The sequence below is a fragment of the Saccopteryx bilineata genome, chromosome 1 (genome assembly GCF_036850765.1).
Source record: "Saccopteryx bilineata isolate mSacBil1 chromosome 1, mSacBil1_pri_phased_curated, whole genome shotgun sequence".
Classification (NCBI taxonomy): Eukaryota; Metazoa; Chordata; class Mammalia; order Chiroptera; family Emballonuridae; genus Saccopteryx; species Saccopteryx bilineata.
In genome coordinates, this window is record NC_089490.1 from 85,076,022 (window position 1) to 85,103,530 (window position 27,509).

Consider the following 27,509-nt stretch of genomic DNA (forward strand, 5'->3'; position numbering starts at 1 on the left):
TTGGTGGCTGACCTCTCAGCATGGGTTCAAACTGGGAATTGCATTCCCATGGGTGCTGTAAGATCACGTGTGTGTAGGGTACAGGGAGGGGGTGACTCAGGCACAGGCTCTCTGCCGTGCAGGCACCACTGCTTGTGAATGCTTTCACTCGAGTCAGATGAAAAACTCTTGCAAAAATTTTCCTTTGATCCTTAGTGGGGGTGGGGAATTTCCCGGGTGGGGGTCAGGGCAGCCTCCTGGGTTCTTCCCAGATGCAGTTTCTTGCCCCTTCCTTGATCTTCCGCTGATATACGCTCCACTTAGATGGTTTCAGTTCCTCCCTGGGCCGTGCTACGTGCAGGAGCGTTATCCTGGCCTACCCTCTGAGCCTCCTCTCTGAGAGCCTGAGAAAGCCTTTTTCTAAGTTGAAAGGATCAGTGGACAATCTCAGCTAATGATGCAAGGGGTTAAGATAATAGTGGGGTAGAAGGGACAGGGAACACGTCTTCCAAAACAGTCCCTTTGAGTCCAGTGGGAAGCCAAAAGGACCCAGGTGGTCAACAGCTCCCATGTCCCCAGGGAAGGAAAGTCTTCTGAGGCATAGAGGGGGTGCAGCAGAGGGTCCACAATCAGCTGGTTGGCCCCATCCCCAACTCAGAGGAAATGGGGGATCCAAAAGGAGGTAGGTAACTCTCCTGGAGGCCTGTGTCCAGAATGGGGGCAGGGGCATGTCCCATGGGCACTAGGGAGCTGTAGTGGGTGGAGCCCTCCATGGGGAGTGGCCTGGAAGCCAGGTTGAGAAAAATGAACAGGACCAGGGATGTCTTGGCCTGGAGATGGGGAAGCTGGGGCCCCAAACTCTGTCTTCACCCAGGTCAGGAGCTTCTCAGTGAGCATGAGAGACTCTGGTCACTTGTGGGAAATGAGCAGAAAGGAGGAAAAGGAAAGGAGAGGAGAGGGGGAGGGGACAAGAACCCCAAGCCGCCTGCAGACCTTCTGGGGAGGGACAGTGACCCAGGAAGCCCACTGAGCTTGTTTCCCACTCTTACTCCCCCTCAGCCAAGCAGCCAAAGCTTCCTGCTCTTACCCTGCCCACCTGACCCACAGTACTGCCTCAGCTGACCCACAACTGTACCCCTGGACTGTTAATAGTCTCCTCCTGTCCTCTTTGGCTTCTGTACCTGTGTCCTTGGGAGTGAGGCCTGTGACAGGGGAGTCCGGGACCTTGCCCGAGGGGAAAGGAAGGGCAGAGTCAGCTGGTGTCTGACTTTCCTGTGTTCTCAGCATCTGGCACAGAACCCTGTCCCAGGGGCGGGTGCCCCTAAATCACCTGCAGAATTGAGCTGAAGGGAGAACTCTCTGTTCTGAGACTGAGAAGCCTATTGATAATTGTTCATGTTAGCCAGCTCTTTCCTGGAAGAGTCAAATTCTATGTTTTCAGATTCTGACATCCACTTTCTACAAGTTTGTAACTGAAGTCATATTTATCTATTATTGATTTGATTAGAATTCCCTGGGGGGTCCTTTCCACCTCTGTATAAAGGGAAAGGGCTCCACACAGGGACTCCTCTGCTAGTTTCCTATTTGTCCATTCACTCAAGAGATACACCTGCAGAGATGAAGGTGGTGTCACCTGGGCAGCAAGGGCTGCTGAAGGTGGAGCAGGGGAGAGGTTGGGGAACAAGGTGACATGGCTGACAAGAGCTCACAGTCTAGCCAGGGAGTGCAGACACCTCTAAGATTATCCCAGGGCAGTGCTCATGAGCAGGCAGACAAGGATTCAAACCCCAGCTCTGCCCCTGATGGCTTAGAAAAGTGAATTTCCTTCTCTGAGCCGTGGTTTCCTCATCTGTAAGATGTGTGCACCTGCCTGGCAGGGTGGCTCAGAGCATGGACGCAGCCCAACACCTGGCAGAGGAGAGTTTTCATTCCCTTATGGGGTCACCGATCCCCCCACCCCCAACCCAGACACTGGCCAGGCCCAGCAGCGGGCTGTTTGACACCCAGGGGTGGTCCTGTCAAGGAGGCAGGAAGGCTGTGGAGAAGTGAGGTCCAGGCGCGAGGCCAGCGGACAGAGGGCCTCCTGCCTACTCTGAGATCAGGGCATCCAGCAAGCAGGCAGCTTGGGAACGGCCACCTCCCGTGTGCATGTCATCTTCCAGTGGTGCTGACACAAAGACCAGCAGTCAGACTTGTGGAGGAAAGAAAGGAGAAGTCATGGCTGACAGGACGGCAGAGTACAGGGAGGGGGTGACTCGGGCACAGGCTCTCTGCCGCGCAGGCACCACTGCTTGTGAATCCTTTCACTCGAGTCAGATGAAAAACTCTTGCAAAAATTTTCCTTTGATCCTTAGTGGGGGTGGGGAATTTCCTGGGTGGGGGGCAGGGAAGCCTCTAGGTGAGTGAAATCTTAGGGCCCTGGGCCTGCGACTCTGCTGTAACCTAGGGAACTACCACAGTTAGGCAATCCAAAGGTCAAGACTCAGCTGACTTTGTCCCTTCCTTTTTCTGTCTGACAATCACAGATTGTGGTTCTTGTTCATCAGCTTGTCTTAAAAAGACCACAGCCTGACCAGGCAGTGGAGCAGTAGATAGAACGTTGGACTGGGACACAGAGGACCCAGGTTCAAAACCCTGAGGTCACCAGCTTGAGCACGGGGTTGCTGGCTTGAGCCCAAGGTCACTGGCTTGAGCTAGGGGTCACTCTGTCTGCTGTTGCCCCCTGCTCAAGGCACATATGAGAAAGCAATCAATGAACAACTAAGGAGCTGCAATGAAGGATTGAGCCTTCTCATCTCTCTCTTTTCCTGTCTGTCTGTCCATCCCTATCTGTCCCTCTTTCTGTCTCTCTCTTTCTCTGTCACACACACACACACAAAAAGACTGCAGCATCTGTCTAGTGTTGAGGGTTTTTGTAGAGAAAGGTTTCACTCCAATGAATGCAGAAGTCTCTACAGTTCCAAACGAGCTGTCTTCCGGAGGAAGTTTTTCCCCTCAGAGACCTTATTGTAAACTGTGTCAGGATTCCCAGGACCAGCCAGAACGCTACTAGATTCAGAGTGGGCCTGAAAATCTGTGCACATGAACTGAAACTAATAGAAATCGATACTAATTATAATACCAGTACTTTTTAACAGAAAAATAAATGGTTTTATTCATCTGACTGTTGACACTGAAGAGAGAAGGTAGTTTCTTCAGAGGATGGGGAGGAGGAGGCCTTCCCAGCCAGCTCTCCTGGGTCCCTCTCCTGCCTTGGCTGCTCAGCCTGAACCTGGGGCCCCAGCCCCTCCTGCCTGCCCTCCCTCCTCTACTCCTGGAAGCTTCTCACCCAGCCTTTGTGAAAGCTGGGGCCTGGGCTTCTGTGGCAGGAAGCCTGCTCTGGGCTTGAGTCTCCTTCCTGCTGGATTCCCACTGGGTGGGTATCAAGATCTGCTCTTGATGGAGAGTGACCAGGGCAGGGCCTGGCCCCAAGCAATTCCCTGGAGGGGTTTGTTGAATGAAGAAACAAGTGGCCCAAAGTTCCTTGTAGGTCATTGGAGGGACTTCTGGACTCCTGTAGAAAGTAGAGGTGTTGATCCGGGTTCTTTGCTGTCTGTGAACCTCAGGCCTTCACAGGGCCTTAGGGAGCCAGCCCAGCCACAGGGCAGAGGAGAAAGAGCCTGCTGGGCAGAGAGGAGAGGGGAGGGCAGGAGAGGCGAGTGAGCTTTCCTGAGGAGGCACCCTGCGCTGGTGGGAGAGTCCCTGGGGAGAATCCCCCACTGCCACTCAGCCCCCCGCACCCCACCTCTAACAGGAAATCAGCTCCAAGACCAGACTCCATACTGGCTGTTGGTCTTCCCTCTCCTGCCCCTCCTCCAGGTCCCACTCCCCACCCTTCCCAAATGTCTCAGACCCGTCGCCCTCCACAGGTCTCCTCATCTGTGGATTACCACACACCCTTGGGGTCTGTACCAGCCCCATCTCCCCTTGCTGGACCCTTGTTCTCTGCAAATCCCCTGAGCCCCTTGGAAGGGGACCTACAGAGCGAGACCCTCAGCAAAGGTTTGTGGCAGAACCGCTACTGTCAACCAACATCTTATTCTTTGCAAAAAGCTTTCATCTCTATTACTCCAACTGTTCATCAAATCCACCGTGCAAGGTGGTGTTCACATTTTTCATGTTGTAGCTGAGGAAACTGCCCCCGTTGGCTTCGGAGATGAGGTGCAACCCAAGGGCCTTACTCTAGGTCCCTGGACACGCACTAGCCTTCCAAGGTGGGAAGGAGGGAGGAGGAAGGGGAAGGAGTAACAGGAGGGAGGGAGAACAAAATCTCTTTGAAGGGCTGAAGGGCTCCTCCTGGCTGGTGGCCAAACTGCCCACCACCCTGCCCACAGCCCCTTGGGAACCTCAGGAGAACCAGGGCCTGTTAACATACAGCTCCCTTGGCCTCCCAAAATGTCCTGGAGCCCAATCTCTGGGGTGGGGCCAGGAATCTGCATAATTAGTGACTGCTACATACACACCTCTGCCCATAGTGTACTATGGCCCTCTGCCCTCAGAGAACCATAGAGCTGTGAAGGGTGATAATGATTTAATTAGCCTCCTGGGAGCCTGTTTCCTTAATTGGCTGAACTCGCTGTGGAGAGCCCTGCCCAAAATAGTTGTCACTGCATGGCTGAGGGACTATTTGGCCTGGTGGCCAATAACCAGCTGCTTTTGATGAAGATTCTTCAAGAGGAGTTTATAAGTGTTCCCAGCCACAGCAGCTTGTTAGAACAGAGTGGGCATGCTCTGAAGGACGCTCCTATAGGTGCCCAGGAAACACATTAGAGAGGCATGTTGGGGTCCTACAGCCGGCATGTCCTGCTCCCCGTTCTCACAGTCTGCAAGCATATTCCTAGCCCTGCCTGCCCCTGAGCCACCCTCCTCCACTCCGTCCTGTTGCCTCTCAAACCCCGACCTGCTCTTGCTGGGCAGCAAGAGACCCCTAGAGGGTGAAGAAGTTACATGGACAGGAAGACATCGCAGCTGAGGGTGTTTCCACAGGCCACCAGGTGGCACCATTGACACAGGACTACCAGGGACTGTTTGTGGTGGCAGGAAGATGAAGGGGGTGACACTATTTGTGTAGGACCTTCCAGACTCTAGCGCCTGCCATGGAAGACTCCAGTGATTGGCTTCCTGGCTGGTGATTGTCTCTCAGGGACACAGTTGTACAAAGGGCCTAAACCCACCAAGGTGATGGCAGTGTTGAACATGCAGTCAGTGTTGGGAAATGAAGCCACCTTTGTTTTTTCAGATCATCAGGATCGTTTGCAGTGTGGCAGGGGCTGGGGAGGGGGTACTAGGTCCTTACTGCTTCTCCACAACCAAGTGAGCAAGGAAAGTCTCATCTAGCTCTAGGGGTACAGCCAATAGGAAAAACCTGGACCTCTGTTCCTCACCATGACCCCAAGCAGGCAACTTACTCTACTTTTCTCTGTCACTAAATATGCAGGATGAAGGTTATAGTATCAGCCATGCTGGGAAAATCAAGTGAACTGCTAGGAAACATAGTGATTAAAAGCACAGTCATGGGAGCTTGGGTGCTTGTTCCACTGCTTACTTGCTGTGTGGCTTTGGGCAGGTGGCTTACACTCTCTGAAGTTCAGTTTCTTCATTTGTACACTAGGAGCAGTAACACCTACCCCACCTCTACCCCCAAGGTTTCTGGGAGGACTGAAGTGGTCAATATGTGAAATGGTCAATACTGGTCTGAAACAAATACTTAAAAAACAGGTGAAAACACAGGGCAGCTTAGGCTGAGAAGGGACTTCAGAGATGGGCCAGGTCATCCCTCCAGCCCAGGCAGGAATCTGCCAGCAGTAGGCAGGGTGGATGGCTTCCAGGTGGGTCTGCACATCTCTAGTAACAAAGAGTTCACTCCCTTATGAGAAAGGAGGCCAGACCACTGTGGGCCAGCCCAGTTCATGATTAGATGAGTCTCCTTCAACTGAGGCACAGCTGGTTCTCAGGGGCCGAACCATGCCCCTGGGCCTACTGGTCAGATCTCTTGCCCAAGAGCAGCAGGGCCCATTGCTATATGGTGCAGATGGTGGACCCTGAAGGCACACCTCAGTGTTGATAGCAGGAGAGGAAGGCTGACCTCCACACAGGCCCTCTCCAATGCAGGGCGCTTGAGGGAGAGGATGGAAGAAAACAAGGAGTCAGTCAATCCATCCTGGAGCCCGGGGCCGGGGGTTCCGTGAAGACCAGAGGAGTGGGACGCTGTGGATTTCAGGCTCCAGGGTCATTGTGAGGGGCACCCTCCAACCGGTGGGCTCCTCCTGGCATTGAGTCTGTGGGGAGGAAGGAAGTGACCTCCCATGGCCAGGGGAGGGAGGAGAGTGGTCCCCTTTCCAGGCACTTCTGCTTCCTGTGCGTCTGCTGCCCACAGTTCAGCGTGCAGCTTGGGGAGAAAACGCAGAGGAGGTGGGTAGCTCCTGAGCATCAGAACCAAATGCGGCCAGAGCCAGGCCAGGGCCTCGCAGGCGCTCACTCACCTTGGCTCATCTGGGGCAGGTGAAAATCCTGTCGGGGGAAGGGTCTGTTTTCCTCTCTAGATAGGAGCACTTTGAGGGCAAAACTATGACTTAATTTCGCACTTCCACTGCATGGCACATAGTAGGCACTTAATAAGCATAGGTGGCAACTAAACTGAAAAAAAGAGGCTAGTAATTCTGGTCCAGTTTGGAAAGTGTTAGTCTTCACTTGGACGAAGCCCCTCAGGACTATGGGGATATCTGTGTGCCCCCATTTCCTCCTCTTTCAGCTGCCACCTCCTCAATGAAGCCCTCCTCTTTGCTTGGTATGCACTTCTGCCATTGAGATGGGCTGGACCAGTGGTTAGGAGCACGGAGGCTGGGGCCATCCTGAGTCACTTTCCCTGGACACATTTCTTAGCCATGTGACCTTGGGCAAATTTTATTTTAACCTCCCCGTGCCTCAATGTCCTCATCTGTAAAATAGAAGTGATTATCGTACCCACCTTATGGGACTGCAGTGAGGGTTAGACTGATGTGTCGATTGAAAATGCCTGGCATTAGGAGCTGCTCTGAGGTGCTATTGTTGCTCGGTGCCTCAGTTATGTTGGATTACTGCTCCCATACTTGATGTGGGCTCCTCCAAGTGGGGGTCTTCCCCTCCTTCCTCCTCTGCTGAGGCTGCTGTTGGCTGCAAAATGTGAAGGGATGGAGAGATGGATGGACTGGGGGTGGGGGTGGGGAGAGAGATGACTAGATGAGAACAAGCACTGAACCGTGCTGTCCCCTGGGGACCTCATCTGCAGACTCTGCTGTGGGGGCCGAGCCCCCTTCCCTCTGCCAGCAGCGTCTGTGTCCTCTGCCCCTCCTCCCACCTGCTCATTCGCAGCTCTTGCCAAAAAGCATGGGGAGGAAACTCTGGTGGATCCAAGTCCATCAAGTTCACTGTTCAGCACCCACTTGGGTGAGAGGAGATGGAAAGTTTTGATGCAAATAAGATTTCTGCCTGACTGGTCGTGGCGCAATGGAGAGAGCGTCAACTGGGATGCTGAGGTCCCAGTTTTGAAACCCTGAGGTTGAGTGTGGGCTCACCAGCTTGAGGGTGGAGGGATCATCAACTTGACCCCATGGTCTCTGGCGTGAGCCCAAAGGTCGCTGGCTTGAGCGAGAGGTCACTGACTCGGCTGTAGCCCCCCAGTCAAGGCATATATGAGAAGCAATCAATGAACAACTAAGGAGTTACAATAAAGAATTGATGTTTCTCATCTCTCTCCCTTCCTGTCTCTATCTCTAACTAACTAACTAAATAAATAAAATCTTTGAAAAAGAAAATGAGGTTTCTAAATGTGCTGTCCTCTCCCTCATCCAGCTGTCACCTTGATTCCTGAGGCCCTAACAGCACAACCTGGGCGTATATTGGCTCCTGTCCAAGGCCCATTATTGCCTCTTCCCCGGAGGCTGCATGGCTCCCAATGGATCAGAAACTCAACAGTGACCCAAGCCTCTTCTTCTCCAGCCACATCAATGCTGTACAACCCAGAGGCCCGCCTGGAGAGGGTCCTGCCATCCCACTGAAGCCAGACTGGAGTCTACTCTGTGCTAGGCTTGATGTTAGGTGCCCACATTCACAGCAAGCCTAGGAAGAAGGCACTTATCCCCTGATGCCTACTAGCCCATCCATTTGTGAACCAGTGTTTGTTTTTTTTACAGAGACAGAGAGAGAGTTAGAGAGAGGGATAGATAGGGACAGACAGACAGGAACGGAGAGAGATGAGAAGCATCAATCATCAGTTTTTTGTTGCGACACCTTAGTTGTTCATTGATTGCTTTCTCATATGTGCCTTAACCATGGGCCTTCAGCAGACCCAGTGACTCCTTGCTTGAGCCAGCAACCTTGGGTCCAAGCTTTGCTCAAACCAGATGAGCCCTCGCTGAAGCTGGCAACCTCGGGGTCTCGAACCTGGGTCCTCCGCATCCTAGTTCAATGCTCTATCCACTGCACTACCGCCTGATCAGGCCATGCACCAGTGTTTATAAGCACATACTAGGTGCCAGCTCTGTGCTCGGTGCAGGGGAGTCAGATGTGAGTAAGACAAACAGGAGGTACCAGGTAGGTCCAGGCCAGAGGCAAGACCCAGGCCCATAGGCGGTAGAGCTCCCTGGCTCCAGGGCCGCAGGCTAGAGCAGGCTGAGGTGTGAGGTGGCCCAGGGGCTGTGTGTAGGGGGGACAAGTGGAGCAGTGTCGGTGCAGTGGGGATAAGCAGGAGCAGAGCTGGTGCCCGTGTCAGTGTTCTGAGGCAGCCTGGCACTTGGCCACCTCCTGATGCCAAGTCATAAAGAGACTTCTAGAGGCACAGACCGATGCCTTTAAAATGCTCCCTCTGTGCACTGAGGCATTAACATGACGTCTATCACCATGGCATCGAGGTGCTTAGACAACCTGCTCCCCCCAGGAGCTCAGAAGCAGCGTGAAGCAGATTATCTGTGTCTCACTGCGACGTGTGTGATCATGTATCATCATGATGGATCAACAGCCAATACCGCTGGGGTCCCCCTGGGCCCCAGCCGGGAGGAACGGTCTTGCATTCATATGTCTTCCTCACCTGGTGGGCATCCCTGCTCCTTCCCGTAGTCCTCCCAGCACTCCCAGTGTGGCTGAGAACTGTCTTCTGGCTTTCATCATTCTTGTGCAAAGCAAGCGGGGGAGGGGAAAAGCTTGCTCAAAGGACTGGAACTGGGCCAGTCATTGGGGGCTGCAGTGGGAGGGAAAGGTAAGGCTTGGGCTTCACACAGCTGGGCGTTAAGTGCCAGCCCAGCACACCTGGGCTGATCTTGGGCAAGTTTCTTTGCCTCTTGGGGACATAGTTTTCTCCTTTGTACAGTAGGGGCAATAACATTTATCTTGGTTAATGGAGAAAGGAGGTGAAGTGCCCAGCACGTGCTGAAACTCAACCACCCTCGCCCCTGCTTCCTCCAAGTGCCAGCTGCTGGGTCCCTCACCACAACCACCACCCTACCCCTTCTGCCACTCCAGACATGTAGAGAGGTACCTGACTCCTCCCCCATCCACTGGGGTCAGCCCAGTGCCGGGCTCCAGAAGGCTAAGGGCAAAAGGCTCTGGGTCTGTGCCTGCTGAGTGTAAGGACGGGGATGCCAGGTGGGGCCAGGTAGGGAAGCAGTTTATGTGTCTCTTGGCGGAGGAAGGGTGTGTTCAGGCTTTGGAGGGCCACAGGTAGGAAAGACATTTGAGGTAGGCTGGAGAGAAAGCATCCTCTGGGCCTCTGTGGGGACCCAGGGTGGCCCTTGATGGGTTAATGACCAGCTGTGGCACCGTCTGGGTCTGGGAAAGTGGGGCTCCTGCCCTCATCCTAACTGCCTGCTTCTCCTCTATCACGCAGCTGGCCCTTCCTGGATTCTCCCACTCACTGCGTCCCCATCCCAAACCCTGCTCTGAATTTTTCCCAAGGGGAAGTTTGCATGAACGTGGGCATTTAAAAAGTTTCAGGAGTGAGCAACTAAACCAAGCCCTGTAGTTACTTGTAGAAGTCTGTGCTGCATCAGTAACCAGAGTCTTTCAGGCCGGCCACTGGCTGGAAAGGGGTCAGGAGCGATGAGAACCCCCCCACTTGGTGGACTGGAGACCCTAGCCCTGCCCAGCTCTTCTGCAGGAGAGAGCCCCAGGGCCTCACCTGGCACCCCCGCCTGCAGCTGTGCCACTACTTGAGCCGGAAGTCCAGAGTTGCTGAGAGGAGCTGGCCCCGTGAGGCCTTGAGGAAGCAGAGGGTAGCCAGGGAGGAGCTTGGTGGGGACACGAAGGGGAACTGTGGCTACCAGCAGGCTCTCTGTCCCCTCCCAGGAACTAAAGGGGAAGGAGAGACACTGACCAGGAAGCCCCGATGAAGAGATGAAGAGCCAGCCTCTGCGGTGGTGGGCCCCGCCGGGCCCCCTCACAGCCCCCTGGTTCCTGGGCTTCCTCCTGTCCCCCTGGACCCTGCAGCTCACAGGTATGCTATCTTCTGGAGTGCTTGCTGGCTCTGCACATCAGAGCAGCTTTCATCCAGCCGCCGCCCGTGCAGCTAATTCCCGTCTCGGGGGGATTTACTGGTTGCGTTTGAACATTGCAGACTTCACAGGGGAAGCCTTCAGGGAGCAGGAGATGTTTAGCTAATGCCTCGCCAAGGTGGCTTTTGATGAGGTGGGGGCAGCGCTCCCCTCTCGATGCTGCAACAGCCTTCCTCCCAGCACAGCCAACCTCCTGGCCCTTACACCAGGTGGGCAGGTAGTGCTGCAGCCAGGCGGCACTGGAGTTGGATGCAGGGTCAATGGGAAGGAGCAGCTCATCCCCAGGGAATCTAAGGTAGGAGGGCATTGAACCTACCAAGTGGCAGAGCCACCCTGGGTGTTGTTGCTCATGTTGTGTGTGTATGTGTGTGGGGGGGAGCAGCTGGCCACCAAGACTGTAACCTAGAACATAAAACTGTCATTGTCACCACCAGAAAGGATGGCACCACCCACTTTCTGAAATATAACCAGATGCCACATCATTATTTTACAGTGGGAGTTAGGCTTTTCTGGGGGCCGACGCTGTGTCCTGTTCCTGGTGCCAGGCCCCTTTGGAAGCTGGGTAGCCAGGATCCAAGCCACGACCTGGGCTGGGTAGCTTTGGGGTGAGTTCATCCAGGCCAGGGAGCCCCCAGGAGTGTGTCTCACCAGGGATGCCCGTACTGGGGTCCCTGATGCTCAGTCTCTTTCTGGACAGCATTGACCGAGGATCCTCCCACCCCTTGCTGTGCAGGCTGGGGCAGTTCTTCCTCTTGAGCCAGACTTTGAAGAGGCTTCCAGGAGCTGCCCCACTCTGCCTCATCCTCTGCCTCTCGTTTATACCATGATCAGTAACAGCTGTTATTTTCATGAACCAGCCTCTTTGAGCTTCACACACACACTGACACTCAGCGCCCCTGGAGGCACTCACTGCTGGGGTGCTGTCTCTACCGGTATTACTTAGGGTTAGGGAAATGGGGACTCAGGGAGTCCAGGTAGCTTGTCCACGGCTTAGAAGGTGAGTAGAGGTCAGGTTCAGTCCCAGGTCAGCCTGAGCCCTGAGCTAGAACCCTCAGGAGTGGGATCTGGAGTTCTTCTCGCCTTTCTCTGTAAAGAACATTTTTCAAGGAACCTCCGCCCCCATCCCAGGGACAGAAAAGCTGAATGTGTAGTACCTACCCCGGTGTCGAAGTCTGGGCCCCTGGTGACATTCGCCTTGAGTTTAGTTACCTCCCACCCCCTCCCGTCCTTGAGAGACGGGACAGTGCAAAAGTGACTTGAGAAAAGGCAGCTTGTTGGAGACTATGCGTTTGGACTCAACCTTAGTCATTTTTTTTTTTTTTTCTGAAGCTGGAAACGGGGAGAGACAGTCAGACAGACTCCCGCATGCACCTGACCGGGATCCACCCGGCACGCCCACCAGGGGCGACGCTCTGCCACGACCAGAGCCAATCTAGCGCTCGGGGCAGAGGTCAAGGAGCCATCCCCAGTGCCCGGGCCATCTTTGCTCCAATGGAGCCTTGGCTGCGGGAGGGGAAGAGAGAGACAGAGAGGAAAGGGGGGTGGGGTGGAGAAGCAGATGGGCGCTTCTCCTATGTGCCCTGGCCGGGAATCAAACCCGGGTCCCCTGCACGCCAGGCCGACGCTCTACCACTGAGCCAACTGGCCAGGGCCACCTTAGTCATTTTTAACTTAATTTCCCCAAGTTCCCATCATTTCTCTTTGTGTGGTCCCTCCTCTCCAAAAGGGACCCAACACATCCTAGAAATAGTGGAAGAGACTTTGCCGGTGCTGCTGTGAACAGTGATTTTGTAACCATCTTGACTGCAAACAAACAACAGATTTCCCCCTGTGTTGCTGCAAACGTTGTAAAAAGAGAAAGTCTGCTCTTTCACAAGAGCTGAAATCCTGCTTGTGGTGTCCTGGAACCTCCGGAGCAGCAGACAGCAGCACCTCATTACTCCTGGGCCGTCCCTGCACTTCTGTCTCTGCCGCTCCATGCTTCTCCCCACCTTGTCTCTGAGCTGTGAGGGTTTGATGGAGGAATCCTGCCTTTAGCCGTCAGCCTGGGGCAACCAGCTCCAACAACTGCCAGCACCAAGACCCAGCCCTCACCCTTCAACTGTGTCCCCAGGGACCTTGGGGAGTGTGGTCACAGGAGCCCAGGGTCAGTGCACCGTTTCCCTGACTGGCGGCATATGATACAGGGTTGAGGGCAGGCCAGGAGCAATCACCCTGAGTTTGAATCAGTTCTGCAACTTGCCCTGGTACCCTGGGCAGGTTCTTAATGCTGCAGTGTCTCAATCTGTTAAATGGGTGTGGTAGTAGTGCCTGCTTTCTACCATGTCCTAGGACAGAGCGGTTAGGGCACGTGGTTAGGGCTCAGAGAGTCAGCACCTGCTAGCTAGCAGAGCCAATCAAAACACATGAGATTCAGCTGACCAGCTTCATACCTGGGTGAGCCCTGGGCTCCTTGGGGTCACTCCGACCTTTCTAGTGGTCTCTAGCACACCCTATGATGGCATCTTGGTACCTCTCTTGCTCCCAACTCTTGCCCTCCTGTTGTGACCCGGGACTTAAGCCTGCTGCTTTCTTCTGCTCTCCTGAGCCCTCTGCAAACTCCCCTTTGCTCAGAGGGCCCGGCAGGCACCTGCAGTCTCAGGGGCAACTGCTTTCCCAAAGGTGGAGCACCTAAGCCCGAACACATGCTTTAGCCCTGTTTCCGCCAGGCCTCAGTGACCTCCAAGGGCTCTGGGGCCAGGCAAACCAGGTTCAAGTCCTGCCTTCTTCTATTAACTGCTGTGTGAGCTCAGGCAAGTTACTTAACCTTTCTGAACTTCAATGTCCTCTACAAATGTCAGTCCCCTTCCTCTTCCTGGCCTTTTCAGAACTCTGGACTGTGTTTATTTCTCAAATGTCCACTGAAGAGGACCAATTCTAGACACTGGAGGGACCTAGAGGTGAACAGCACAGTCTTCATTCTCAGACTGTTGGAAACCATGAAATTCCCCTGCAGAACATGACCCCTGACCAGCAAGCGGCAGGAGTTCCTGATGCAGGTTGGCCTCCCCTCCCCGTTTGCTCAGGACTCAGGTGTCATCGTTCCCTTTGATGTCCAAAAGACCATTCAGGAACCTCCTGCCTTCCTTCTCAACGCTCTGGCCTCTGTCAGGATTAGCCTCCGCTTTTCATCTTTGTCTAATCCCAATAAAGAGCTTTGGAGGTGGGCAGAGGAAAAGCACCTCTCCATGGGAGGTGGGGCAGGGGGAGTGTTGGAGAGGGCAATGGAGCGTGCAGGGGTGGAGAGAGAGCAGGTGGGTGGGTGGCCAGCCCAGCATGGATAAAGGCTTCGAGGCCAGAAGGCAGAGCCTGGGAGGGAACACGAGAGGCTCAGTTTGACTGGAGGGAGAGGAGCAGCTCTCAGCAGAGCAGTGGGTGATGGTTCCCACTGGGCTGTAATTTCAAGTGGATTATAAATGCCTGTCAGGTAGGGTTCAGACGCTGCTCCTATAGGTCCTATTGTCACTGCTTTCTCCTTTTGAGTTGTGAAATCTAATACACATACAGAAGTACAATAAATTTAATAAAATAAAGTCCTGTGTGACTACCATCCAGCTCAAGACAAAGAGCATTCCACGCCTGAGAGCCCCTGTACCTCCCAGGACACCCCACCTCTCCTTTACTACGGGTCCCTGCTATATAGTCTTGCCTGTTTTTGACCTTTGCATGCAAAATCAGAATGATACTGTGTATCTTCTTTTGTGACCTGTTTTTTCATTCAATGTTATATTTTTGTTCTTTTTAATTGATTGGCTTTAGAGAGACAGAGAGAGGAAGAGGGGAAGAGAGAGAGAGAGGGAAAGAGAAACATTTATATGTTGTTCCAATTAGTTGTGCACTCATTGGTTGCTTTCTGTATGTGCCCTGACCGGGGATTGAACATGCAACCGTGGCATTTTGGGATGATATTCTGATTGAGCTAGCCGGCCAGGGCCTCAGTGTTATGTTTTTGAAAATGTATCCAGTTGATGGTGTGGCTGAAATTTGTTTGTTTTTGTTGCTAGAGAGCAGGGGTCGCAAACCACAGCCCCTGGGCTAAATCCAGCTCATGGCCTTTTTGTATGGCCCATGAGCTATGAATGGTTTTTTAAAATTTTTAATGATGAAGGGAAAAAAAATATCAGAAGACTATGTCATGACACGTGAAGATTATATAATATTCAAATTTCCATGTCCATAAATAAAGTTTTATTGGAACAGAGCCACACATAATCATCCATAAATCATCTATGGCTGCTGTTGCCCTATGATGGTGGAGTTGAGTCTTTGTGATAGAGACCATATGGCCCACAAAGCATAAAATATTTACTATCTGGCCCTTTACAGAACACATTTGTCAACCCCTGTGTGAAATGTCCCAGTGAATGAATATACTGCAATTTATTTAGTTATGACAGACGTTTCAGGTGCTTCCCGTCTGGGGCTGTGAATGGTTGCCTGTGGTCTCCAGGGACATGTGTGTTTGGTGCCTCCAGGGGCCATGTTCCCACAGAGGCTGCTTCTCTCCAGGCTGTCTGCTTCCCCGTGTGGACTATGAGCTTCAGGAGGGCAGGAGGAGGGCCCGGCATGCTGCTGGCACTAGGGTTGCCCAGGAAACATTAACAATAACAGGATAATTTTAGCACCTCCACTAGAGACAACCCAGCAGTGGTTGAGACTTGATGCCACCAGGAGAGGTGTCCAGGGTCCGGGGGTAGTCCTGGTGGAGCCTCCTGGTCTCCCCGAGCCTTAGACTCCTCTCAGCACAGGTTGAGAAACCAGACCCCATGTCTGGTGAATGAGAGAGTGGATGTGGGGGGGGCGGGTGGACCTGGACCTGGAAACAGGAGCTGCCCCCCACCCCCCCTCCCACCCTCACCCTCCGCCTGCTCCCTTGCTCAGGTGGACCTAGGCGGGGCCTCACTGTAGTGGGAGTGTAGGTGTCAGACACTGAGATGGGGGCCCAAGACAGAGGAAGGGAAGGGGCAACCGGGATGAGCCTGGAGGGGGAGGGAGAGGGAGGAGGAAGTAGATGTGAACTTGGCAGATGAAGCTCCTGGCCGCCAGGTGAGGACAGTCTGACAGGCCAGCATTTGAGTCCTAGGAGACATAGGCTAAGTCACCTGACCACTCTGAGTCCCTGCTTCCCTGTTGTGGTTCTCAGCTCTCTCCTGTGTTGGCCTCTGGCCAGCAGCATCAGGAAGTTACATCTAGGACGCTTTGAGACTCTTGAGGGAGGGTTGGTGGGGCCTAGACTGTGGGGACAAGATAGTGTGGCAGGTCTGGCCAGCATCTGCTCCCCTCTTGCCCCAGGACTGTGGAGGTTGTGCTGGAGAAAGGGTAAGGCCAGAGCTTGAGCCCCTCTGAGGTTCAGGGCGGGATCCCTCCTTGCTACTTACTGGTGGGTCAGGGGAAAGAAACCCCGAGTGAGCGCAGCCCAAGCCCAAGGGCAGGGAAGGTACTCCTTACAGCACTTGTCATAGGGTCAAGGTCACATTTCTTCAGGTCCTTGGCAACACATATTAAAATTTAAAACATGTATACCCTTTGAATCAGCACCTCCTCTTCTTGGACCTTGTCCTAAAAAGCTAGGGGCATGAAGGACAGCTGTACATATAAGGGTGATCCCCAGTGGGTCCATGCCACACAGCTGCGGGCAGCATCACCACCATCAGCTGGGTTCTCACTGCAGTGCGTTTAGATAACCCCCTTCCTCTCAGGCTGCTGCCCCTGCTCGCACCCCCACTTTAGAGCCATGCTGGAGGGCCGCCTGCCCCTGAGCCTTTGCTCCTACTGCTCAGTTTGTCTGGAAGGTGTCCTTGCACTTTGCCCACCTGGTGACTCCAACCTGTCCTGTCAGTCCCTCAAGGTTAAACTTTGCTACCTTCTCTGTCTACTGTCCCACTGACAAACCCAATGGCCGACCCTACCCCCCAGGGTGTTCACCTGTGGTCTGAGTGTACAGAAGCCCAGAGGTATGGGGGGGGGGCATGTTTGAGCTCACCTGGGGCAGGTGAGAGTACAGACAGAGCCAAGGAATAAGTACCCAATCTTAAGAGATGGCTGTGTAAGAAAAGCCAGAAAGGCCCTGGCTGGTTGGCTCACTAGTAGAGTGTCGGCCCGGCGTGTGGATATTCCAGATTTTATTCCCAGTCAGGGCACACAGGAAAAGTGACCATTTGCTTCTCTACCCCTCCCCCTCTCACTTCTCTTTCTTTCTCTCTCTCTCCTCACCTCTTGTAGCCATGGCTCTATTAGAGTGAGTTGGCCCTGGGTCCTGAGGATGGCTCCATGGCCTCTGCCTCAGGCACTAAAAAATGGCTCCTGTTGCAATCGAGCAAGGGCTCCAGATGGGCAGAGCATCGCCCCTTAGTGGGCTTGCTGGATGGATCCTGGTCAATCTGGGCGCATGCAGAAATCTATCTCTGCCTCCCCTCCTCTCACTAAATAAAAGGGAAAAAAAACCCAGAGAAAGGGCAAAGAGAGAAGGTATGGGCTGGGGGAGTCTTGGAAGGAGGAGGGAAGGTCAAAGAGAGAGAGGCCTCTGCAGGGTCAGTGTCAAGGCCAGAAACGGCAGGAGCCACAGCTTAGTGACCTGGGTCTCTCCGTTGACCTCCTGCTGCATTGGGAGGGGGGAGCCTGGACAGGAGGCAGGGTTGGGCTGGCAGATTGGAGGAGCTGGAAAGAGAGGATGGGAGGGTGGAGGGCAATGAGTGATTTTGTGCCCACAGGGTACAGGATCTTTGGGGAGGTAGAGATTTAAGAATAGTCAGGATAAAAGTGATCTGGTGAAGTGTCCACAGGAAGGAGTTAGTGTATTGACAGCTAGAAGCATTTATATTTTAAAAGGAAGCTGGAGGGGGAAGGGGGACCAAATCCCACAGAATGAATCACTAATGTGAGGGTTTTAGGCAGCTGAGGAAGACTGGAAGTCTATAATATTTCTGTTGTCACCTTGTTACAGGAAATGTGATCATGTTACTGCCCAATTAGACCCACAGAGGCTCTCCCTGGTTTCCAGGACAGCACTGGGTCCTCTGTCTCTCCCTCCCCCTGACCTCTCTCCCCTGAAACACTTTCTTGAACTCCACCAGGCTCTTGAGTCTTCCCACTCAGTAGCCTGTTGCAAGACTTCTGAAAGCTTCCCCTAAGAGCTTTCTTGTGCTTAAACCCCCTCTCTGCACCCCCACCCCCACCTGACTGCCTCCTACTCTCCCTTCAAAGTTCGGCTTGGTAAAGAGCTGGGGAGGAAAGATCACATGCTCCCAGCTGCGATGTCAGGGAGGCAGGACTGCAGGCGAGTTGCACGTTCTTCTTGATCCTTCTGTGGTGTCGAGAATTTCTATAGTGAACACATTTCACTTTAAAAATGCTGAAGGAGGGGGTGGACCTGAAGAATTATAATTTAAAAAACAAGCAAGGGCCCAGTCCAAGGGTTGCGCCCCAGCTGGCTGGGGCCCCTCCTCTGGGTTTGTGCAGCCCTGAACCTTCCTTTATCCCACCACTTTCCAGCTCTCATTCCGGGAGTCTGGCCCTCTCTGGTGGGGCTCTAGGTAGGCACACCCCCCAGGGGGTACCCTGGTGGGGTCTGTTCCCCTCTTCCCATTCCCCCACTCCCCTTCAGAGATAAGGAGCAGAACCCCCACCCCACACTTTTGGCCCTAACATCACCTCCACCCCATGCTGATGTCCTTGAAGGGTAGAGGGGTGGCAGAGGGAGAGAGTCTCCTATGGATGGCGCCGCCACCACACCACACCCACCAAAGTTTGAGCAGCTTGCCTTTCAAACCCAGCTGAAAGGGAGGTGCCTGCTATGAAAACAGCAATTAACACTGTGAAACTTGAACGTCTCTGAGACCAAACATTTGACCTCTGCACTTGGTTTGTGTCCCCGCGTGGCCAGTGTGCACCCAAGGTCCAAAGTCTGGAGGCGTGAGAACTGTGGGCAGGCTGTGGAAGTGGCCCTGAGGCAAGCCACATCCGTGGGCATTTCTCCCTAATTCGGAGGTGTTGAAAGATGTGACAGCCAGTTGGGCGGCAGTGTTCTGAGGGCATCGGCTCTAAAAGCTTCCGTAACACACACGCTCTGTTCAAAGGTTGCCTTCCAACGCCTGCTGCATGTGTCTCCCCAATCAGCCACTTGGCCACGCGCTGTCACATTTGATGCATGTGTCCTAAAGGACTCACCGTTGTTCTGTGGCATCCTGGCATTCGTGCGCAGGCAAATGGCCAGAGCTCTGTGATAAAACCAGCAGCCCCACACCTGTGTCTTCCCAGCAGACCTGGCTCCAGAGATGCCAGAATTAAATGAGAGGGCAAAGCTCCATGCCTGAAATAAAGACCATGGAGCTGCTTTCTTCTGCAGCTGGAGAATCAAAGTTTGTTTGTTTTTTTCTTTAAAATCGACCTTAGTTGGAATGGACACCTTTGATCAGCACATCTGGGTTCTCACACCCTTGGCTGACCAGGCTGGTACTCAGCGCCATAGAAGGGATTGAACCCTGGCTGGATAGCTCAGTTGGTTAGAGTATTGTCCGGATACACAAAGGTCGCCGGTTCGATCCCTGGTCAGGGCACATACAAGAACAGATCGATGTTTCTGTCTCTCTTTCCCTTCCTCTCTCTCTCTAAAATCAATCAATGAAAAAAAATTTTTTTTTTTCTGAAGCTGGAAACAGGGAGAGACAGTCAGACAGACTCCCGCATGCGCCTGACCGGGATCCACCCAGCATGCCCACCAGGGGGCGATGCTCTGCCCATCCTGGGCTTCGCCATGTTGTGACCAGAGCCACTCTAGCGCCTGAAGCAGAGGCCACAGAGCCATCCCCAGCGCCCGGGCCATTTTAGCTCCAATGGAGCCTTGGCTGCGGGAGGGGAAGAAAGAGACAGAGAGGAAAGCGCGGCGGAGGGGTGGAGAAGCAAATGGGCGCTTCTCCTGTGTGCCCTGGCCGGAATCGAACCCGGGTCCTCTGCACGCTAGGCTGACACTCTACTGCTGAGCCAACCGGCCAGGGTGAAAAAATTTTAAAAAAGAGAGAAGGTATTGAGTTCCAGGGAGAGGGGGACCTGGAGCCAAGGCCTCGACTAGCAGTTGGGGCAGTGGGGGGAGAGACAGCTACAAGGCTAGGGCAGCCGAAGGGAGTGAGGAGGGGGGGAGAGATGGTGACACTGCCAGATTCTGGAGGTGGGGGGTGCCATTGCAGGGAGGGATGCTGGCTGGCCCCACCACAGGACCAGCCCGTAGCAGACTCATGGCACCACCAGCTTTGCTCTGGGAGCCCCAGGCCCAGCTTGAGCTGGGCAACAGTAGCTACCCCCTAATACTGCCAGGTCAATGCTGAGTACCATTGTCCCTAGAATCCTATGAGCTGCTGGACATGTCTATTAAATGACCCAATTCTAGAAAAATGGCCTCTGACTTTTTAGCTCCCTTTGAAAGAGTACAGTTCATTCATTTGAGAAGTACTTTCTTTTGCTTGCTTTGAGATTTTAAAATTGTAGCATAGAATAGTGGTTAAGAATATGGGGTTAAGGACCCAGAGGGACCCCGCTTAAAATCCCACCTCTACCCCTGACTAGCTGTGCTGCTTAGGTAAAGCTTTTTCCTTCTCTGAGCCTCGGTTTTCCTGTCTGCAAAAGGGGAATGTGCCCAGTGACATTAGATTCTATCATCATATGGCTAAACAGGGATGCTGAGAGTCTGCACTGTGCAAGGGGAGCCAAGTACCCAGGACCAGCTCAGGGAGGAGGTGAGCGAGTCCTTCAGACTGAGGGGACGATCCTGAAGCTCAGGGACAAGAAGGAAGCCAGAGGGCATTCTGAATAGTGGGACTAGCATGGGCAAAGGCTCAAGAGCCTGGAGGGCCTGGTGTCTGCGGGGCAGTGAGCCAAGGACTGGGCCAGCTGAGCCAAGCTGTGCTGGGCCTGGAGACATGGGCTGGATCCTCTAGGCCAGGGACTTGCAATTTGCTTTTTTTTTTTTTTTAACTTTTTTAATTTATTTATTCATTTTTAGAGAGGAGAGAGAGAGAAACAGAGAGAGAGAAGGGGGAAGAGCTGGAAGCACCAACTCCCATATGTGCCTTGACCAGGCAAGCCCAGGGTTTCGAACCAGCGACCTCAGCATTTCCAGGTCGATGCTTTATCCACTGCACCACCACAGGTCAGGCTCAATTTGCTTTTTTAATGGTGGTCCAAAGCTAAATATGCATGTTACAGCGTGAACCTGTCTGAACCCGGCTGTACTAATATAGCTGAGACCAGAAGGTCACAAGCAGTGCCTTTAAATTTTTTTTTATTTTATTTATTCATTTTAGAGAGGAGAGAGAGAGTGAGAGAGAGAGAGAGAGAGAGAGAGAGAGAAAGGGGGAAGGAGCAGGAAGCTTTAATTCCCATATGTGCCTTAGACCAGGCAAGTGCAGGGTATTGAACTGGCGACCTCAGCATTCCAGGTCGATGCTCTATCCACTGTGCCACCACAGGTCAGGCAAGCAGTGCCTTTAGTACGCACAAGATGCTCCATGTTGTATTTTTTTAAACTGCTTGTCTTGACCTTGTAAATTGATTTCAGACTCCTTCCTGGGTCTTCTCCAGTGGATCACCTCCTCAGGCAGGGTCAGCTGGGTGGCCTGTAGATCCCGGGGGCTAAGCTCTAGCTGGGGAGGAGAGGAGGTGGATTCTGGAGCTGTCGAGCTCTCAAACCCAAAGTTCAAGTGGTCACAGGTTCAGAAGAAGAACCAGGAAAAGAAGAAGTCGGGCGCCAGCGGGTGGTAGACACAGTCTTTTCCAAAGAAGGTGACAGAAAGCAGGATGGGGGAAGAGTCTGGCCGCTGAGGGAAGGGTCTGGAGGCCTTCCCTGCTGCATGTGCCCTGCGCAGTGGGTCTGTCACAGGGAGGACCCAGGAGTCATCTGACTTCCTTGCCTTCTTGTCCCTGGGGAAAGGCAGGCTGGCCCTCTGGCAGCCTGTAAATGTTTCTGGACCTTATAAATCCTGTGACAACCCTATAAGCCTGGCATTGTTGTTCTCCTGTGTTGTTGCAGGGGAAACACTGAGCTTCAGAGAAGGAAAGCCACCTGCCCAAGGTTGCACAGCTTTTAGGTGACAGAGCAAGGATCCAGACCCAGGCCTGGGCTTTTCTAGGCACCCCTGCCTCTTTTTCTGGCCAGGCTCCAGCTTCCTAGCAGGCCTTAGAGCTGAGAGAAATGAGGGATGGAGGATGTGATATTTCTGGAAAACACCATCTCCTGACAAGTGGGGGTGGGCAAGTGAACCATCTATGCCGGGCCGTGGGGGTGGGGTGGGGAGGGAAGGACAGGGCGATGCCTACTAAGCAACCACATTTTCAGTTGGGGCTGGACCAGGGTGGTGGCCCTGAGATTGGGACCTTCCATACATCAGGCTGCAACTGTTTTCCTGTCTGTCTCTGGCTGGCCCACCCCCATGGACCTCACCCACCAGGGCTGTCACCCTCCCACACCCTCTGCGCCATTCATACTCACCATGGGCTCGCACTTCTCCCATTCAGAAGTTGATGCATGCTGAAGGTGCCATCTGAGGCAGGGGAAGAACAGGCAAGGGCAGAGGAAGCCTGCCAGTCATCAGACGGGGCCCGGGCTTGCAGGGTTGGGAATGGACTCCCTTGTGCACTTTTGTGCCACTCAGTGGCCCCCACTGGGGTGTGCCAGCTGGGCTCTTGGGGCTTTCCCTGCCTCTTAGCCCAGGAGTCTGGGGTTCTCCCAGTTCCCCACCCTGGGCCATGTGCCCCTCTCAGCAGCCCATGCGCAGAATCCTAAAGGACCCCGAGGCTGGCTCACTCTGCCACAGCCCACGTTCCCATGGGGGACATACTCCCTTTGCAGCAGTCACTAGGCACAAGATGGACACAACTGATAGTGCCATTCCAGCGGCACTCAGAGGACACAGCTCAGGCTCTCTGTAGGTCTCCTGAAGCCGCTGGGCCTGTGGTGAGGACCAGGCCCTGCAGGGAATGCTGGATGCCTGCAGCTGTCTCCATGCCCCCTTTTCTTTCAGACTTTCTGCCCTGCAGCCACTCGTTGGCCTCTGACTGTGAAATTGTGTTACTTCTGCCAGGAGTCTGACAAACCCTTCTCTTTAGTGTCTGATGTCTACTGTGCTTGGTGCCACCACGAGCACCCCTAGCCCCATGCCAGGTCACACTTGGCTGGGTTTCTGACTCCACTGCCCAGCCTGGAGGCTGGCTTTTCCTCCTTAGCATAGACAACCTGGATTTAAATCCCAACTTCCTGCTTAGGAACTCTGTAGCTTGGGGCCTCTAAGATCCTCTGAGGTTTTTTGTCTGCAAAACAGGGTTGCAGTAGTCACCTCATGGAATTGCCATGGGGTTGAGTTGACATAGGGCATGTGTCACGCACAGCCAGAGTATACTTTCTGCACATTTGCTCGCCCTCTCTCCCCTCGGGCCATGTCTAGCCCACTGTGCATATGTGTTCCTGCTTTCAAAGTTGGCTGATTATCTCCAGACCCCAGGACATCTGCGTGCCCCTTCCTGACCTCCCCACCAGCCCTCCCAACCCAGGCTCCCTCTGCTTTCCTGTTAGACTGGGGACATTACGAGGGCAGGCAGCCCCTCCACCAGACAGGGCCTGTGACCTCACCAATACCCCTTAAATGTTTGTTGGAGGAACACAAATGATAGCTGAAAATGACTCTGAACCTATCTGTAGCACTGGGTCATACCTGGGGATGCTCTGCAGCCAACTGGAGCAGCCTGCACCCCAGAAGTGGCTCCTGGAGGCACAGGTCCAGGAGAGGGGGTAGAGGCTGGGCTACTAGAGTCCAGGTTTGGGGTGCTGACACCTCTATAAGAAGAAGGGGCAGCCCTGGCTGCTTGGCTCAGTGGTAGAGCATTGGCCTGGCATGGGGATGTCCCAGGTTCAATTCTCAGTCAGGACACACAGGAGAAGCAACCATCTGATTCTCCACCCTACCCCCCCCCCCCCCCCCCCCCCCCCGCCATTCTCTCATGAAGCCATGGCCCAGTTGGTTCAAGCACATCAGCCCTGGGTCCTGAGGATGGCTCCACAGAGCCTTCGCCTCAGGTGCTAAAAATAGCTTAGTTGCAAGCCTGGCCCCAGATGGGCACTGGGTGCATCCCAGTGGGGGTGTATACAGGATCCTGCCTCTCTATCTCCCCTCCTCTCACTTGAAAAAAGAAGAAAAATAAAAAAGAAGAAGAAGAAGGGGCAGTGGAGGCAATTAGCTACATCACCAGGCCGGGACTCCATCACCTTCTCTGGAACTGAAGCTTTCTCTCTCCCCTGTTTTTGGCCTGCTGTCCCCAGATTGGCTGCTGTCACTGATCCAGAGAGACTGCTTCATCACTTCACATTTGAGGGACAGCAGTTTTATCCGAGGTCTGAGGTTCCCCTCTCTGTGGCAGATCTGAGCTGGAGCCATGCATTTTCATGATCCTCACCCTCTGACCTTAAAATAATGAATCCCGGAAGAATACAGAACAATAGTCATCTATTTTTATAGTGTCACCAGAATTGTAAAGATCGGCTTAATTGCCCTAGCAGATCCCATCTTTTTCTTGAAGGGTACCTCAAATGCGGAGAATATATTTGAGACAACTGGATGAATGTCTTCCTGCCAAGACAAACAGGAAGGCGGCCACGTAGTGCTGACAGTGGTTTCTTAGATACATAGAGAGGAGGAGCAGGAGGCCCCAGAGGAGGTGGCGAGGCTCTGAGCAGACCCTGGCGAGGCCACCTTCCTGGTGATCTGGGTCCGGTTCCAACCTCCCTGCCCTCAGAGGAAACACTCAGTCTGGTGTCCTTGCACCACCAGCTGCCTCACAGGGTCACTGAGAGGACCAAATGAGAGGATGTGGATAAAAAGCAGGGGATGGAGACTAAATAGGAGCTGGGCAGGTGAGGAAGTACAGGTCCCAGGCAGAGGAGACAGGAGATGGGAGCGTACTGTTGGTGCAGGAAGGACGGCAGCGTGGGATTGCTGGGCAGGGTGAGTAATGTTTATCTCGCCCCTCTCACCTCTTGTCCTTCCTGGTCTACCTGGGACCCTGGGGACATGGCTTTGTACTCCCACCCTGCCCCTGCCGCATCTCAGACAAACATCAGCCTTGAGTCGAAGCTTCCTATTTACAACTAATATACTGTTATAGTTAAACCACAACAGCCACCTTGCAGTAAAGCGCAGAGAATATACAGTGAGCTGTGAAACCCCACCCGCTCCCCTACCAGAGGGGAGCCCGATGCCAGCTCAGTGGATTCCCCACATGTGAGCATCATCCTATGAATGACGTACAACAAAGATGACCCACGGTGACACCCAGACATGCCAGTCAGTTCCCTGGAACTGTCGGTGACTTTAGTTCTTTGGAGGAGGGGATGTCTCTTTAGTTGCTCAATGAGAAACTCAAGCATATCAGCATGGCTAGAGCTTTGAGGAACTAACTAGTGTGGAGGGCCATCTCCGTCCCTGCCCCCAGTCTTCTAGTGCAGTGGTCCCCAACCTCTTTTGGGCCATGAACCTGTTTAATGTCAGAAAATATTTTCACAGACCGGCCTTTAGGGTGGGACGAATAAATGTATCACGTGACTGAGACAAGCGTCAAGAGTGAGTCTTAGACAGATGTAACAGAGGGAATCTGGTCATTTTTAAAAAATAAAACATCGGCCCTGGCCGGTTGGCTCAGTGGTAGAGCGTCGGCCTGGCGTGCAGGAGTCCCGGGTTCGATTCCCGGCCAGGGCACATAGGAGAAGCGCCCATCTGCTTCTCCACTCCTCCCCCGCTCCTTCCTCTCTGTCTCTCTCTTCCTCTCCCGCAGCCGAGGCTCCATTGGAGCAAAAGATGGCCCGGGTGCTGGGGAATGGCTCCTTGGCCTCTGCCCCAGGCGCTAGAGTGGCTCTGGTCTTGACAGAGCGACGCCCCGGAGGGGCAGAACATTGCCCCCTGGTGGGCAGAGCATCACCCCCTGGTGGGCATGCCAGGTGGATCCCGGTCGGGCGCATGCAGGAGTCTGTCTGACTGCCTCCCCGTTTCCAGCTTCAGAAAAATACAAAAAAATAAAAAATAAAAAATAAAACATTGTTCAGACTTAAATATAAATAAAACGGAAATAATGTAAGTTATTTATTCTTTCTCTGTGGACTGGTACCAAATGGCCCACGCACCGATACTGGTCCGTAGCCCGAGGGTTGGGGACCACTGTTCTAGAAGGTTTGCCTCCCTTGTCTTTAGGGTCCTGCTCAGGGCTGAGCTGAAGAGACCTGAGCGGAAACCAGCCTGGCCCAACGCCAGCCTGGCACCACAGACAGGAGGCCTACGCCTCACTTTCCCCAATAAAATAAATCTCACTGCTCTCTCTGAGCGCCTCAAACACACGATCTTCTCCCAATTAACAACCTGGCCAGCATGTTCTTGGCTGCTCGCTGCCGACCTCAATTTAGAACTGTCTGTTGTTTGGCTGCTGGAGAGGGACGGTGCTGGGGAGACGGGCACACTGAAGCCGAGGGGGTCTGTGCAGCTGAGGCCTGGCAGTGGGGAGGTGGCGTCCCCTGACCCCTCCCAGAAGCTGACCAGCATCTTGGGAACCTGCAGGAGGGTGGGAGGCCTGGCCAGGCAGGTTGCTGTTTGAGGGACTTTCAAACTGTTTTCCTAGGTGCCTCTGATGAGGAAGAGTAGGGATTAGGGGTGGGGAGGAGGCCACTCCCACAATACTGCCTTTGTATTATAATGGTCACTGAACGTCATGGTTGCAGCCCAAATGGCCATGTGTGGAACACCTCTGCATTGTTGGAAAACTGCTCTTAAGGCATTGCTTGTTGTATTCTATAAAAACTCTACAAATTCTTTTCTGAGCTCAGAATCAGGGAAATGCCTGGCATGCCTCCTCCTCCAGGCTGGGGAGAGCCATGGGGCAGACCTGCCTCCCTGCATGGGTCTACCGCTGGGAAGTGCCGTTTTTTTGCCAGGAAAGGTTTCTTTCTTTTGTTTCCTGCCTCCTTCTTCTTTTTATCTTCACCAGCTCTGGGTCTCCTCAGGCCTGTGCTGTTATCCAAGGAGGCTTTTTGGCCTTTTGGAAGGAGAGTGGTGGGAGCATGAAGTCTGTAGTCTTCCAGCCTGGGGCGGGGTTGCATATCCACCTCTGAGAGACTGAAAGCTAGCATCTTGACCTCCCTGACCGTCAGACTCTTCTTCTCTGTAAAATGAAGCTCTTACACACTTTGCCTTGGATGTGTTGAGAGACAGTGAGTAACGGATGTAAAGCATTGGGCACAACACGTGCCCTCCACGAAAGCATGGGAAACGGGAGCACAAGCCAGCTCCCCCCAGAGGAGCAGGTGGATTGAAGCAGGTTGGAAAGTGAGCCACTGTCCCCTTGTCCTTCCTTTGCAGGAGGGCAGACAGTGACCCACACTGGCCTCCCCATCATGGTCTCTCTGGCCAACAAGGCCGTGTCCTTCAGCTGCAGAATCACCTATCCGGACACCCCAAAATTCAAAGATTTCACAGTCGGCTACTTTTACGTGGACCGCCAGGGCCAGGAGAGCACTGAGGAGCAGATTGGCTGCCAACTCAGCACTGGCACAGAGAACCAGACGCACACGACAGAGTGCCAGGTGACCCCCAAGTTGCCCAATGCATCAGCCACTGGCACCTACTACTGCTCTGTCCACTGGCCCAGTTGCAGAAAGAAAGGCGATGGCACCTTCATCCTGGTCAGAGGTGAGGCCTCCATGGCTCTTCCCAGGGCAGAGGGCCCAGAGGTTTCTTGCAATGGAGTTTGGGGCACAGGATCTAAGGTGGGGAGAGTCTGCCTTATCTTTCACCTTTGGCAAAACAGAACCAAGCATGCTGGGGGAGCCCCTGGCCACACAGGTGTGCCGAGACATCCACCTTTGTGTGGAAAGAGCAGAGGCCGGGCTGTGGATCTGCCTCTGGC

The 27,509-nt window shown here is 53.7% G+C and overlaps 1 protein-coding gene across 1 annotated transcript in view; it reads left to right on the plus strand.

The window, feature by feature from the left end:
• Positions 1–10,325: 10,325 nt before the first annotated feature.
• Positions 10,326–27,509, plus strand: part of NFAM1 (NFAT activating protein with ITAM motif 1) — a 35,083-nt gene continuing 17,899 nt past the window's right edge. Inside the window, exons 1-2 of the mRNA XM_066253069.1 lie at positions 10,326–10,483; positions 26,963–27,292. Of these exons, the coding sequence (XP_066109166.1) occupies positions 10,384–10,483; positions 26,963–27,292 (430 nt within the window). The 5' untranslated portion in view covers positions 10,326–10,383. The remainder of the gene's footprint in view (positions 10,484–26,962; positions 27,293–27,509) is intronic.